General features: G+C 41.7%; 1 protein-coding gene across 6 annotated transcripts in view; it reads left to right on the top strand.

Annotated features, from left to right (window-relative positions):
* The first annotated feature begins 1,670 nt into the window (after positions 1-1,670).
* The window catches only part of CCDC50 (coiled-coil domain containing 50), a 73,792-nt gene continuing 60,502 nt past the window's right edge, over positions 1,671-14,960 (top strand). For 5 of the 6 annotated variants that reach the window (XM_045583839.1, XM_036443997.2, XM_045583840.1 and 2 more), the window contains exon 1: positions 1,671-2,316. In XM_045583839.1, the coding sequence (XP_045439795.1) occupies positions 1,686-2,316 (631 nt within the window). In that variant the 5' untranslated portion in view covers positions 1,671-1,685. Of the gene's footprint in view, positions 2,317-14,709; positions 14,741-14,960 lie in introns of all 6 variants that reach the window. The other variant, XM_045583841.1, reaches the window with a different exon arrangement.

Here is a 14,960-nt window from a genome sequence, read left to right on the forward strand (position 1 = left end):
GAGGGGTGTGGGTACCATTAAGGGAAGCTGGGTGAGTAAAAAGCCATTACCATTTTAGGCCTGAAAGGGCACTGGAAGGAAATGATATTAGAGACCCATGAGAGTTGGAACCATGGAAAAGAGACCTCTAGACAGGTATTGTATTAAAAGACAAACAAATAAACAAATACCCCAAAACACTGTATGGCCAAATTTTTAGCCTAGCATCGGGGGAGGGGAATGGAGTATGTAGTTGACATCTCTCTCCTCTCTTGTTTTGATCTCCTGCCAGTGCTTTGCCTTGGTGGAACTCAACAGGAAGCCACAAGGCAAGGAGGCCCTGGTCATGTTTTCATAAATGTGAGCCTCCCATGGCCAAGCATGACAGAGAAGTGGACAATGGATTTGAGAAGGGAAACAGAAAATACAATACACTCTATGACCACAAGAAGTTAAAAAAAAAACAAAACAGTCACTAGAAAGCAGGGGACTTAAATATCCCCACAAAAGTACCTTTTAAAAATGTTACCTCTTTCCTAGTAACACATGTTACTGGGTGTTCTGTCTAGCGCAGGGATTGTTAAGCTTTTTTTCTGAAAAGGGTCCAATAATACATACTGTAGACTTTGAGACCTAAGTGGCAACATTGAAAATATTATGCTTTATCTATATGATCACTTAAAACGTGACCAGTTAAACACATAAAAAGCAGCCATTCAAACCCAATGGGGTGGATTTCACCTGTGGGCCATAGTTTGCTACCCCCCGGCTCAGCAAGTCTTCTCCTAAATGTTTGCTCGTTTAAGGTCTGCTTATTTTTTCAATGTCAGGTCCAAACACAATCTCTTCCATGTGGCCTCTCATATTGGGACTCTGAGCTGAGTGGCAGAAAAACCATCTTTTACCCTGTTAAAGATAGTAAAATTATTAGTTTAAATGGTAGATTCCAGAGTCCAGGACCTGCAGGAACCCCAGCTGCTCCAGGGACCTTCTGGCTTGCTACTGTGGTATCCTCGGAATATGTCCTCTTCATCTCTCTTATCTTCCTTACTGTCTTCATTGTAGCTTCACTTTCTATTAGTGAGGACACACCTTCCCCACAGATGTTTATCTGTCCCAGTTCATGTAACAACCCTAGGCAGGCATTCTGCTTGACCTGTCTTGGGTCACCCACACCCAACCTTAGTTGACAGTGTGTGGGTGGGAGAGGAAGGAAAAGTGGCAGAGGCCAGAGATTCTATGATTACCCCAGCTTGGGAGAGGAGCCACTCCTGAGGCAGTTTCCTATGGAGAGAGCGCATTCCGTTGCCAGGAGACGGCGCACAGAAGATGTTGCCTATTTCCGGGAGACAAAAGTCACAATGGCAGTCTAGTCCAATGTGTGACGTGCCACGGGGGAGAGAGAGATTTCTGACACGCGGTGTTATCAGCCTCGCGGTGCCTCCCTTCGCCTTTGATAGACATTCCAGCGTTTTGAATGAATGAATGACTCAGTCCCCCCAGCTGGTGTGCATTGGCCCAGATTTCCATCAGCTGCTCTCTAGTTGTATTAGAGATTTATTTTTATTTTAAATGCACATGCATCCTCTTTCCTCTAATCCCAGGAGGCAAAGAGTGCAGAGAGAGAGAGAGAAAAGCACACAGGAAGCATCTGCGGAAATCTCAGCCCCAGAATGCTGACAGTGACGATTCTATTCTGATGACCCATGCGGCCCTCCGCTGAGGCCCTCCAGACACAGACCCCCCCCCCCCCGCCCCAAAGACGCGCGACCCTCGGGTGGGAGCCAGGCGGGTCCGGGGGCGCAGGGGGCCCCCCACTCCCGGCCTCAGGCGCGTCACCCCGCACAAAGGAGACGGCGGCGGGGAGGCGGCCGCGGGAGCCCATCGCCGCTCGCCAGCCACTTGCAATTGCGGTTTCAGACCTGCAAACTCCCCTCCCCTCGCCTCCCCGCCCGCCCGCCTTTCTGTCTCCTCTCCCCCGCCGTACTGGCCGGCGCGAGCCCATTTCCGGGAGCCGGGGATTTAGGACCAGCCCGGGCCGGGGGCGTGGGAGCAGGTGGTTGCGGCGGGGCAGCTGGGCCGCCTGCCGGGGACGTTTAGGGGGGGGGACCCCGTCTCTCTCCGCCTTTGTCGCCCGCACCCGCCCGGCCTCGCCCTCCCTCCCGCGGGCCGCGCGCTGCCGCCGGACTTTGCGCCGCGTCGGGCGCTGCGGGTGCGCGCGGGGCCGCGCTCGGGGCGGCGGCGGCGGGGAAGCCGGTGGCCTGGGGCCGCCCAGACCCCGGGCCGACATGGCTGAAGTCAGCATCGACCAGTCCAAGCTGCCGGGCGTCAAGGAAGGTAGGGCCCGGGGCGTGGAGCGAGCGCTGGGGGGGCCCCCCTCTCTTTCCAGCCGCAATCCCGGGTCCCCCGCGGGCAGGGGCGGCGTCCTGCGGGCCCCGCGGCCCTCGCCTCGCCCGGCGCCCACCTGGTGCCAGGCCCGCCCTGCCCCGGAGGGGAAAGGGAGTTTAGGCTCTGCCCGGGGACCTGGGGCAGATAGATGACTGCGGTTCTAAGCCTCCCTGTGTTCCTGGGTGAGAGGGTGGGGGTGGCGGGGTGGATAGCTCCACCCGCATCAAGTGGTTGTGCAAAATATTCTTCTTGGGGATCACCAGGAGCTGGGTCTTCTTATCCGACTTTCCTTGAGTTCCTTTTTTTTTTTTTTTTAAATCCAAGGCCCAGCCTAGTGGGCTGGGAGGCTAGGACTTGGGAAAGGGTTGACATTCAGTTCTCAGTGGAGCCTTTTGTTTTGAAACTTGATCTTTTTCCCTCCTTCTCTTGACTTTCCTAGCCCAGCAGTCTGGCTTGACTTTCCCACCTTCCCTAAAGGTTTAAAAAGTGGAGGCTTGGCACTGCCCGTCCTGGCATGGCATATGGGAAGCTGCTATAAGCATTTCTTGCAAAAAAAAGCACTGAGCGAGGGGAAACGGGGGATCTACTGGTGACCTTGATTTTCTTTTCTTCTTCTTTTTTTTTTTTAATGGCTTCACTAGACTGATGTGCTTTGGTTAGAACTGATCTGGCCTGGCTACCAGCAAAATAACCCTTAGAACTTTCCTTGTTTTTATCCCCTGTCCCAAACACCTACCTTTTTTTTTTTTTTTTTTTAATTGAGATCATGGGTGCTGGGTCGCCTTAACCTTTCGTGGGTTTTGGCTGTTCTTTGGCCCTAGGAAGCATAGAAGTTCCAGAGTGCTATCTGGGCTTGCAAAGGTCGCCTTTGTTGTGGCTGTCATTTATTTCAAGGGAGCATTGTGGCCTGAAGTGTCTTGGGGACTTGGAATTGAAAAGAAGAACCTTTGCTTTCTTGAAACTGTGTGCCTCTTTGCCAACTTGACTTGACTCCCATGGTCTTGTGGGTGCTCAGGTCAGACTCCCAAATCCCAAGAAAGCTTGACTGTTTTGTTTCCCAGAGATCCAAACCCGAGGAGACCGAGTGGCTGGTTTTATGTGGACTTTTTAATGGGGCTGGGCCTGGGCCTGTCTTCTTTCTCCTGAAGGATAGTGGAGCTTAGGCCTGAAATCTTAACAGCAGTATTTTTCAACCTTCAGTTCCCAGGCCGGCTTAGGTGAAGATGATGGCATTCACATGTAAATCATTCACTGCATTGACAAGCCTGAGTGATTAGGAAAGGGAAATCTACACTTTGGAAGTCTTTGAGCTTTTCTGTTGTCTTTAGCCTTTTGGGTCTGAGTTATATGTGTGTGTGTGTGTGTGTGTGTGTGTGTGTGTGTATGTGTCCTATGTCAGTGCTGTAAGGAAAATGACCCTTGTTTATTGTGCAGTGCTTCCTTGAGGAGGGTGGGTGATGAGTAGAATGACAATCGGAGTTCCAACAAAACCTTAACATGTGAAGTATTATATAGTGCCACACATTACGGATCACTGACCTGGAAGGAACTTGAAACTTTCTTTATAAGTATGCATTTATATTATTCTTAGGTCTTCTGATTTCTAACCAAGACATGAATTATGTATTCTACTATATTCATTCTCAAGGGGTTCAACAAATACTTCCATCTAAAATTGCAAGGTTTTTCTATTGCTAAACCCTGGAATTTAACACATGTGAATTGACTTGCGAGACACATAATACGGTGTTTGTCAACCCAGTTTGCGTAACATGGTAAAGTGGTTAGGAAATTTAGTGTGGCTTTTTATTAAGCTAAAATTAAATATTGGTTGATTTTGAAGGTGGTCAAAAATTGTTGAGAAGATCACTGTCTTTGTAAGCATCTGACTTTTCTGGTTCAAAGATCATCAAAGGAAATTATGTATTATATACTAGCAATGCCCTAATGGTGATGTAGTTTTTGATCCAGAAAGCATTCAAGCCTAATAAAATGTATCTTTCTCTAATATAACTCTTAATTATGGCCCAGGTACTCCCTAACAATATATTTGAACCCTAATTAGAGAGAATAAAGATGTGCTTTATGATTGGGTAAAACATACACAAACATTGAGACTGTTCTTAATATTTAAAACTCCAAGTTAGTTTGAAAAGGAAGCTTAGTTTGCTGGCACAGATTTTTAAACCCCATTAAAAAAAAAACCTATCTCCTCCACTTTTCTTATTCCAATCTAAACTTTTAGTAGGTTTATGTACAAGTACAATTTGGGATCATGGGGTTGCTTACAATAGAGATTGAGAATAATAACGCAGTGGGTGTCAGTCCTTTCCCCACTGCATTAATTCTTTGGGAGGGGGAGGGAAGCCCTGTGACCTTTGTTGTGAACATCTCAACAGAGGTCATGGGTAGCAACTGACATGAAGGGAAGGGAATATTTGAAAATTTTCTTTTCTAGGTTCAAGTCCAGAGCTTGTTTACTTGGTTTTAAGGCAATCAAAGATATTCATCATTTGGACAGTCCTTTAAAAAAAAATTAGGGCAATGTTTTTATCTTGGGAAGTCTCTTAAAATAGGAGACAAAGGGACACAGTTGAGTTCATATGCAAATGAAAAGAATTTAGTATAAGTGTCAGCACACATAATTATTCCCGGTTTGAAAGCATTTTGGAACATCTGCATACTTTCTATTGTAGAAATACTGTTGCCAGTGTTTAGGAATAATGCTTTATTTCTTCTGAAATATTTGAGGTTCTATGCCACAAGATTTGAAATCTAGCTATTATCTTATCAGTAGATATATTAACTCAAATGCATCATGCAATGTGTGAATGTTAGACAAATGTATGGTCTGTTTCCAACAATAATATGAAAGTTTCTTAGTTTAGATCAGAGCTGAGAACATTTTTTTTCTAAAAATGAGCACTTTTCATAAGTTAACAAACTTAGATTTGTGGTCAATTTTAGCTTCCTTGCTGAATTGTTTTTCTGAAGCAATAATCTAGAAACCCCACTTTCCTTTTTTGCTCTCTCCACATAATTTGAATTGTTTACTTTTGTAATCTTGTCTTTCCCCCATCTTTTGGTTTAAGAGCATTTGCATGTTCATCAAAGCCATTTCTAGACCCCTTTAAACTATTAACTCCTTTGCTTTTTTTCCCCACTGTAGCCATGTAGCACTTATAATTCTAACCCTCTCATCCTCTCCCAGTGCCAGTCTTCATTTTTCTTTCCTTCTAGCAGTAGGAATTTTATTATGTACTAGAGGCCCGGTGCACGAACTACGTGCACAGGGGAAGGAGGTGTCCCTCAGCCCAGCCAGTACCCTCTCCAATCTGGGGCCCCTCGATGGATGTCCGACTGCCCGTTTAGGCCTGATCCTGGTAGGATCAGGGCTAAACGGGCAGTCGGACATCCCTCTCACAATCCAGGACTGCTGGCTTCCAACTGCTTGCCTGCCTGCCTTCCTGATTGCCCCTAACTGCTTCTGCCTGCCAGCCTGATCACCCCCTAAACACTCCCCTGCCAGCCTGATGCCTAACTGCTCCCCTGCCAGCCTGGTTGCCCCTAACTGCCCTCAACTGCAGGCCTTTCACCCCTAACTGCCCTCCCCTGCAGGCCTGATCCCTCTTAACTGCCCTTCCCTGCTGGCTATCTTGTGGTGCCCATCTTCGGCCACATGGGGCAGCCATCTTGTGTGTGGAGTGATGGTCAATTTGTATATTACTCTTTTATTACAATAGATAGGATAGAGGCCTGGTGCTCGGGTTGGGGCCAGCTGGTTTGCCCTGAAGGATGTCCTGGATCAGGGTGGGGGTTCCCTTGGGGCATAGGGTGGCCTGGGCTAGGGACCTGTGGTGGTTTGCAGGCTGGCCACGACCCCCAGAGACCCAAGTGGAGACCCTGCTATCTGGGATTTATTTATTTTCTATTATTGAAACTTTGTAGCCTTGAGCAGAGCCAAGCCTCCTGCTTGCCCCATGGCTGCAGCCATTTTTGTTGGGATTTATTTATCTCCTATAATTGAATCTTTGTAGCCTTGAGTGGAGGCCTTTGCTGCCCAGGGTGTGTGGAAAGCTTGGCTTCCTCCATTGCTGGGGAAACCCAAGCCTCTGGCTCACTCTGTGGCCGCAGCCATCTTGGTTGGGTTAATTTGTATACTTGCTCCTGATTGGCTGGTGGGTGTGACTTGTGAGTGTGGCAGAGTGATGGCTAATTTGCATATTCTTTTATTAGATAGGATTTAGTACTCTTACTGTTCTTCAGATGGAAGATTTCACCATCTCCTAAGTTAACTGTGTATGTGTACATAATCACATAGAGTTTGAAATTCATGCACCTCGCACTGACTTATTTCTTGAAGTATAGGTAGCCAGCTATTCTGAGAGCAAATCCTTTTTTCTTTAGTGAAAGGTTAATGTCTTTACAGAAATACACCTAGGAAGCACTGATTCATTTTAGGTCCAGGACACCCCAGTTGCATAATGGGGCAAATTGAATTAACAGCATAAATCTAGAACTTTAAGGGGACAGTTACAAAATCATTATCTGGTGCAAAAAAGTTAACCAAGTAGTCCCAGAGGATCTAAAGCTTATCACATGCACAGTAGGCATCGAATGTGATGGTAGGCTGTGAGATGTACATTATCTGGCTTCAGGGCAAAATCCCTTTCTCTTAAGAATTCTATAGCAGATTTTATTCCCTCCCTTCTGCATTTGATTTTTAGAGAGGGTAGCAGGGAGGGAGTTCAGAATAGAGAGGGCAAAAACATCTATGTTGAGGGAGACACATCAGTTGGTTGCCCCTTGCAAGTGCCTGCCTGATTGGGGCCCGGAGGGAACCTGAAACTCAGGTGTGGGCCTTTGACTTAGAATCGAACCCAGGACTCTTCATTGGTCAGGCCGATGTTAGGGCTGGTGGTTGTTTTTTTAATAAGAATATGGCTGGATCTCCTTGAGTTGGAAGTTTATGTCTTAGCTTTTAATTACCATCTGGCTCTATGTATCTTTTCAGCTAGCAAATATTCATCAAATATTTGAATGTATGAGTGAATGAATACATTAATAGATGCTCTCTGTTAGTCCAGGAATTTTATTTTTGGCAGAATTATTTCCTATTCCTACTCAGAGTATAAGCTCTGAAGGGCAGAGATAATGTCTTTAAATCATGGTTATTGCATATTTTTAAATAATGTTTAATAATGTTTATTATTAATTTTTTAATTATGTTTATTTTTTAAAATAATGTTTATTTTCTCATAGGTACATATTATAAATAGAATTCATCCAATATATTATAGATAGGTATAATATCTATAACAGAAAGTAAAAAAAAGAAAAAAGAAAAAAAAGCAATTCCATTCTCTTCCTTCTGGCCTTGGACATAATCATTATTGAGGATAAAATTTTAGTGAAAACATTTTTAAAATGCTGTTTGTGGTTTTGATTTTTATTTGAGTTTTAGGTTTACTTTATTTCTTTAATGGCAAAGTAACATTACACAATTTGGCAACTAGAAAGAATCTTAGTTATATATTTAAGAAAAACAGTTTATGTGGTGTATGGCATCCATTGAGAGAAGGTATTTTCACAGTAAAAAAGTGCCCGTGGTGCATGGACATGGTCTTCACTGTGGTGGAGAGGCAGTCATATAGACTTCAAGAAGATATAAAGAACCCAGTGGATCCAAAATGCCTCTCACAATAAGGGGAAAAAATTGTTCATCTTATTGCTATATGTAGGTATGCATTATTTTATTACATGAATCAGTGATTTAAAAAGAATTTTTTTTATCCTCACTCGAGGATATTTTCCCATTGGTTTTTTAGAAAGAGTGGGAGAGGGAAAGACTGAGAGAAATATCTAATGTGAGAGAACCACAAAGATTGGTTGTCTCCTAGATGAGCCCTGACCATGGCCCAGGCTAGGGAGGAGCCTGCAACTGAGGTATAATACATGCCCTTGACCGGAATTGAACCCTAGACCCTTTGGTGTGCAGGCTATCCACTGAGCCAAAGCGGCTAGGGCTGAATCAGTGATTTTTTAAAAAATGGATATAGCTGTTATTTGCAAAATAATTTTTTTTAAATAAGCATTTCTGAAACCTTTAACCATTTTTGTTTGCTTTTAAATATATATATCTTGATTTCAGAGAGGAAGGGAGAGGGAGAGAGAGATTAGAACATCAGTGATGAGAATCATTGATTGGCTGCCTTCTCCATGCCCCACACTGGGAATCGAGCCTGCAACCTGGGCATGTGCCCTGACTGGGAATCGAACTGTGCCCTCCTGGTTCATAGGTGCATAGGTGCATGCTCAACCACTGGGCAACACTGGCCAGGCTGTTTATTTGTTTAACAGGTATTTAAAGGACATTTTCTCAGTTGTGGGAAACTGTAAAGTTAATTGATACTGTTAGAAAGGATCTCAACGTAGAAAGCATTAAAATCCACTGATCTAGGCCAACCTCCTTATTTTCCAGATGAAAATCTGAGGCCAGTTTGGAGAAGTAAGTTGTACCAAACCACTGATATTCTACTTCTTTTAAGTACGGGAGCGTATTTTAAAATGAACTACCCTGCCCTATACAGGTTAAGCAAACCTTACAACACACAGATTTGCAAATTCAGAAGTAGCCAGTGAAAGGGCTTTGGGATTAATGCTTTTAACTGATAACCCATTTAGAGATGCCCCATGCTTCAAACTGTAATAATGAGCTAGGAATTGGGACACTAGGGCCTAGACTTAGAATAGGTTAAAACTGAATATTCACAACAATAGTTCATTCTTTCCACCTCTTTCCTTTTCCACCTTCTCTGTCCTTCCTCACTTTCACCCTCCTTTCTTACCTTCTCCCTCTCTCTCCCTATCCACCAGCTTCTTCTCTTTCTTTTAAATTGGTCTGTAGATACAGATGAACCATTCCAGTCGTGTTTCTTATGTTTAAAACAGCAGAATGAAAATAATGAATTTCTGAAATTATTTTAGGCATAATGTTTGATATGAAGGTTAATGAGTTAAGATAGGTCTTATGTTTTTAATTAAAAACATTGTTTTATTTTGATTCAGCAAATAAATTACTGGGGTGGAGAGGGGCGACTATAAGGGTTTACACTTCAGCCTCATTGTTTTTTTCTACAAAATGCATTTCTTCTCTGGCATACTCAGCTTAAAGGAACTAGTGTTTAAGGGTAATGACACTTTAAGATGAAATATATTAGGGGAGTCAAGTCAAGAGTCATAGGCTGTAGTTTTTTCTCAGTTCTTACCTCAGTAAAATCATAAGAGTTGATACTCTATTGTTCATGAAGTGGTGTGATACTCTATTGTTCATGAAGAAAACAGAGATATCACAAAACTTAAGTAAACTCTGCCTGATATTCTACTTCTCTTAAGTACGGGAGCGTATTTTAAAATGAACTACCCTGCCCTATACAGGGTAAGCAAACCTTATAACACACAGATTTGCAAATTCAGAAGTAGCCAATGAAAGGGCTTTGGGACTAAGGCTTTTAACTGATAACCCATTTAGAGATGCCCCATGCTTCAAACTGTAAAATCAGGATATCCTAGATCTTGGGTAAGACCTATAAAGGATAATTGGTTTTTATATTCAGAAGGACCTTAGGGATTGTTTAGACCGTTTATTCCCAGGTGTTTGAATTTAGAAACCATTCTAAAGAGGTTTCTTGATATTACTTTTAAAAGGACATCACACACACACACACACACACACACACACACACAGGAACTATTATTGCCTTAATTTTATTTAAAAAACACATTAAAATTTGCAATAATATGGACAGACGTCAAGGGCATTATGGTAAGTGAACTAAGTCAGACAGAGAAGGACAAAGTGTGATCTTTATTATACTTTGGATCTAATATATATATACACACATACATATATACCTATATAAATAACCATACAGAGAACAGATTGGTTTTTGCCAGAGATATGAAAAATGGGTGAACTGTTTATTTTTTATGTTTAAGTAAATTGGAAAAATCCACAAACTTAAGTTTAAAGAATTTATTTCTGTGACTACAAAATAATACATATGTTATAGAAAATTTAGAGTAGTACAAGGAAGAACTTTAAAATAATGCCTGATGCACTACGGGGTGTAGCTGGTGGTCAGAGGTGACATCTGAATGAGCCACGCGTCCCAGGGTGCACACCTTTGTGTAGCCCCCCTCCTTGAGACTTGTTTTGACCAGTAGGACGAAGTGGAAGTGAAGCAGCATGACTTCCGAGGCTCAGTCACCAGGGGCCTGTGGTTTCAGCCTGGGTCTCCAGAACGCTTGTTCTTGGCTCGTGCCCCCTTGGAATCCAGCTGCCACGCGAGGGGAAGCCAGATGCCCGAGGAGAGCCTGCATGAACGTGCTGTGGTGACAGCCCCGCTGAGCTCTTTGCCTACGGCCAGTGCCACCTGCCAGCAGTATGTGTCATGTGAGCCTCTAGGTGACTGCGGCCTCAGCTGCCATGTTCCAGTGTCCACATGTGAGACCCCGTGTGAGGGCCCCCAGCTAAGCCTATTGATCCACAGAACCATGAGGGTTTATCCTAAACTATTTTAAACTATTAAGGTTTTAATTTTTTTTTTTTTTTTGGGGGGGGGTGTTGTTATGTAGCAATAGATAACTGGCAAGGATTTGGGCTAATTTCAAAGTAAACTCATTTTAAGGGAGCATTTTAAGGCAAGAGAACTTGATGGACATTACTGCTCAGTCACACTTATTAGCTATGTGACTTTAGGCAAGTTATTAACTACTGTGAACCTTAATTTTCTATATTAAGTGGAAATTGGGAGATTGATAAGTATTCCAGTGTCTGGCACATTGTAGGTACTAAGTAAATGCTAGTTTCCATTAAAAAACACACATATACACACATTATGGTATGTAGGTCTTCATGTTACAGTTAGTTGGTAACTGTATAATCATAAAAACAGTGAAAACTTTTTATAAACTAGAACCACTGCATAACCAGTATTATTTATAAATCAGTACTTTTTTTTTAATCAAATTCATTGAGATATAATTTGCATACAATAAAAATTCATCCTTCTTAGTAGATAGTTTTGGGAGTTGACACATGAATAGTCTTGTAACCACCACAACAATCAATATATAGAACAGTTTCATAACCCCAAAACTTTTTTTCCCCCACCTCCGCCAGCCACTAATTTGTTTTCTGCTCTATAGTTTTGGCTGTGCAAAAATATCATACAAATGGTATCATACAAAAGTAGCTTTTTGAGTTTGGCTCCTTTCACTTAGTGTGATATATCTGATACTATGTTGTATTAGTAATTTTGTTTCTTTTTATTGCTGGATGTATGACTGCACCACAGTTTGCCAATTTGCTTATCCATTCAGTGTTTGTTTGCACATTTTGGTGGTTATAAAGTTGATGTAAACATTTGCATACAGTTTTGTGAACATAATTTTCATTTTTCTTGGGTAAGCACCTAGGGTGGGATTCATGGATATAGGGATGAGTGTATATTTAGCTCAAATTTCAGAGGGAAGGCTGGGATGGGACCTGGGGGCATGGAAGGTAGCGGGTTGGAAGGGAGATTAACCTGGTAATTTATGAACATAGACAATAGTGTGGTGAAGGCCTGGGAGAGGGGGGAGGAAGCAGGGGGTTGAGAAGAAGCAAGGACGAGGGAGTCAATGGGGAAGACAACAAATGGGACATCTGTAATACTTTCAACAATAAAGATAAATTAAAAAAAAAGAATCTGCCAGACTGTTTTTCAAAGTGTCTGTAATGTTTTGCATTCTCACCAGCAATGTATGTGAGCTCAGCTGCTCTGCATCCTTATCCACACTTTGTATTGTTGGGGTCTTTTTCTTTAACATTTTACAGTGGCAATGTTTAAAAAAAAAGGGGGGGGTGCATTTCCCCCCTCTAGTAATTGAAAACTGTTCCTCTAAAACAGAAATCTGTAAATTATGGCCCTTGGTAAAATTAAGCTCACCCACTGCTTGTTTTTGTAAAGTAGGTAGGTGAGCTAAGAAAAGTCTTTACTTTTTTTAATGGTTGAAAAGAGAAAGAATAATGTTTTGTGACATGTGAAAATAATATGAAATTTCAGTGCCTATAAGTAAAGTTTTATTGGAATATGTCCTTGTTTATCTGTTTATATATTGCTTATGGCTGTTTTCATACTACAAAGACTAGATGAGTAATTGTGGCAGAAACCCTGTGACTAGCAAAGATTAAATTTTTACTGTCTGCTGCTTTATAGAAAAATACGGTTTCTTTCTTTTTAAAATATGTTTTTATTGATTTCAGAAGGAGGAGGGGAGAGGAAGAAAGATAGAAACATCAATTGGCTGCTTCTGGCATGCCCCCCACTAGGGTTGGAGCCCACAAGCAGGGCATGTGCCCTGATCAGGAATTGAACCTTGTCCTCCTGGTTCATAAGTTGACACGTAACCATTGAGCCACACTGTTTGGGCAAAATATGTTTTCTTTTAAACCATTTTCAGTGGAAAAAAAAAAAACTTCCTTATTTAATCTTTTTTTATATTTCAGTTATCACTGTGTGAGCATCAGTTATATGTTTTATTTAATATAGTGGTGCTGGTGGGGACTACTGTTGATAGGACTTCTATGATAGTATATTTTATTTTTGTAGTGACTATATAAGAATAGACATTTATTTAAGAAGAAAAAATTTATATTATATATGAACTCCTAGAGCCTTCAAAATTGATTTAACTGAGTAGAAATCTTAGTAAAATAAAAGTGTGCCACACTGTGGAGTTTCATGAGTGATGTGCACGAGTAAACAGATTGTTTTGTAAAAAAGTTTGCTTATGATTTTTAGTTGTTATTATTAGTTAGTTATTACCAGGTCTCTCAGAACATGTTGTTGACATTTGCATGGATAAGGTGTCACTTCATCTTTTTGGAAACTTGTATCAGAAGGAATGAGGCGTATTTACCATCAAACTTTGGAGGATTGAGTGTAATGCTCAGTTCAGTCCTGACACACTTCCTCAGTGACCAAATACCAGGGGAGTCTCCACTGGACATTTTTGGTTTTTATTTTTCTAATGAGTCATAAAGGCTGAGTCACTTTCCATTAATTTGACTCTAGGACTTTTAACTGCATGTGGTAAAAACTGTGAATGTCTTGTAAGGAGATGTTTTCCTCTTCACTCCCTCATCATCAACAAAATTTGTTTTCTTTATTGACTCTATAGAGGAGTCCATGATTTTTAGGCATTCATTAACTTTTGAGTAGCACCTTCTCACCAAATATTTTCATATACTAGCTTTTTCATATTATGAGGTTGTGTAAAATATAGACTGTTAGGGTTGGCAAATACTGTCAGAAAATCATTGTCTAGATGTGAAACCTGCAGTAGAGAAAGAGAAAGAAGGAACTTGATTAATATCCCCATCCTCCCATCTGTGCATCTTGAGTTTGGCCGAACATGTGGGCCAACAGCTATTTTGGAAAGGACCCTTCACGCTCAGTGTCTGCAATTACAAATCACTTTCTGGCTTTGTCTACAAACCGTTTCTTATCCTGTCAGAGATTGCTGGCGTCTAACTTGACATGTCTGCTTCTATTGTTTTCCCAGGTTTCCATGGTCAGAGCTCGTTATTTCCGATTAGGCTTTAGTGTAGCCACAAAGCATTTCTTGTCTTTTCTTTGTATGGTTACCCCATTAAAGCTCCACAAAGTTATCTCTGAGAGATAATTTTGGCCCTGTGTATGTTGGAGGATACTGACTGGGGGTTTAAGAAGAGGGTTAGGGAGCTATTGATAGAATCCATTTATCATGCTTTTAACATCCCTGAATTCCAGGAACTTAGTTTCACTGTCTCTCAAGCTCCTAAACTAGGCTAACTCCTGAGGCTTAGTGGCAGATTTATTAAATAATTTGTAGGTCAAACTCGAACATTGTGTGAGTGAAAAGGGTGTGATTCTAATAATTTCATCAGAATAGTGTGTACTGGTGACCATACAGCTGAAGGAGATATTGCTGAAATACTGTGGGCAGTTGGATATGATGACTGAGTGGGGTCCTTGTTATAAAACCTTTCTGGATATGTAATGTAAAATTTTTGTTGGCACTTAGAACCGAAAGGACACCTGTCTCCCACAGATGTCTTGAGGTTCTTAATTTATTTTCTATTTAATAATTGATAACTAAATGAAACATAATATCTGTCCTGCAGATTGTGTAACAGACACTAGGGTTTTAATTAGCTATTTGTGTCTGGGTATCAGAATTCTATTTTTATTCTGTTTTCTTTTTGATCCCTATTTATGGTTTCTCCTCATATAGTCTCCCAAACGTGGGGAGCAGATGTTGAAAGGATTTGTGCAATTGAAAGGAGGTAAAAAATTCATGTACTTCTGTTCCCTCCTTACTTGGCAGTGTGGAATATAACTGTCATTTTCTTTGTTATTTTAAATAGAGAAAGAGGCTACCTTTTTTCCTGTGTATTCTGCTGTGCATCTCTTTTTTGGTCTGCTATGCATCGTTTCAGTAATTGAGTTCCTTCTAGAATTTTAAAATATTTGCTCTAGTTTACTGATACAATTAAAGAGTATATT

The sequence above is a fragment of the Pipistrellus kuhlii genome, unplaced genomic scaffold (genome assembly GCF_014108245.1).
Source record: "Pipistrellus kuhlii isolate mPipKuh1 unplaced genomic scaffold, mPipKuh1.p scaffold_m20_p_2, whole genome shotgun sequence".
Classification (NCBI taxonomy): domain Eukaryota; kingdom Metazoa; phylum Chordata; class Mammalia; order Chiroptera; family Vespertilionidae; genus Pipistrellus; species Pipistrellus kuhlii.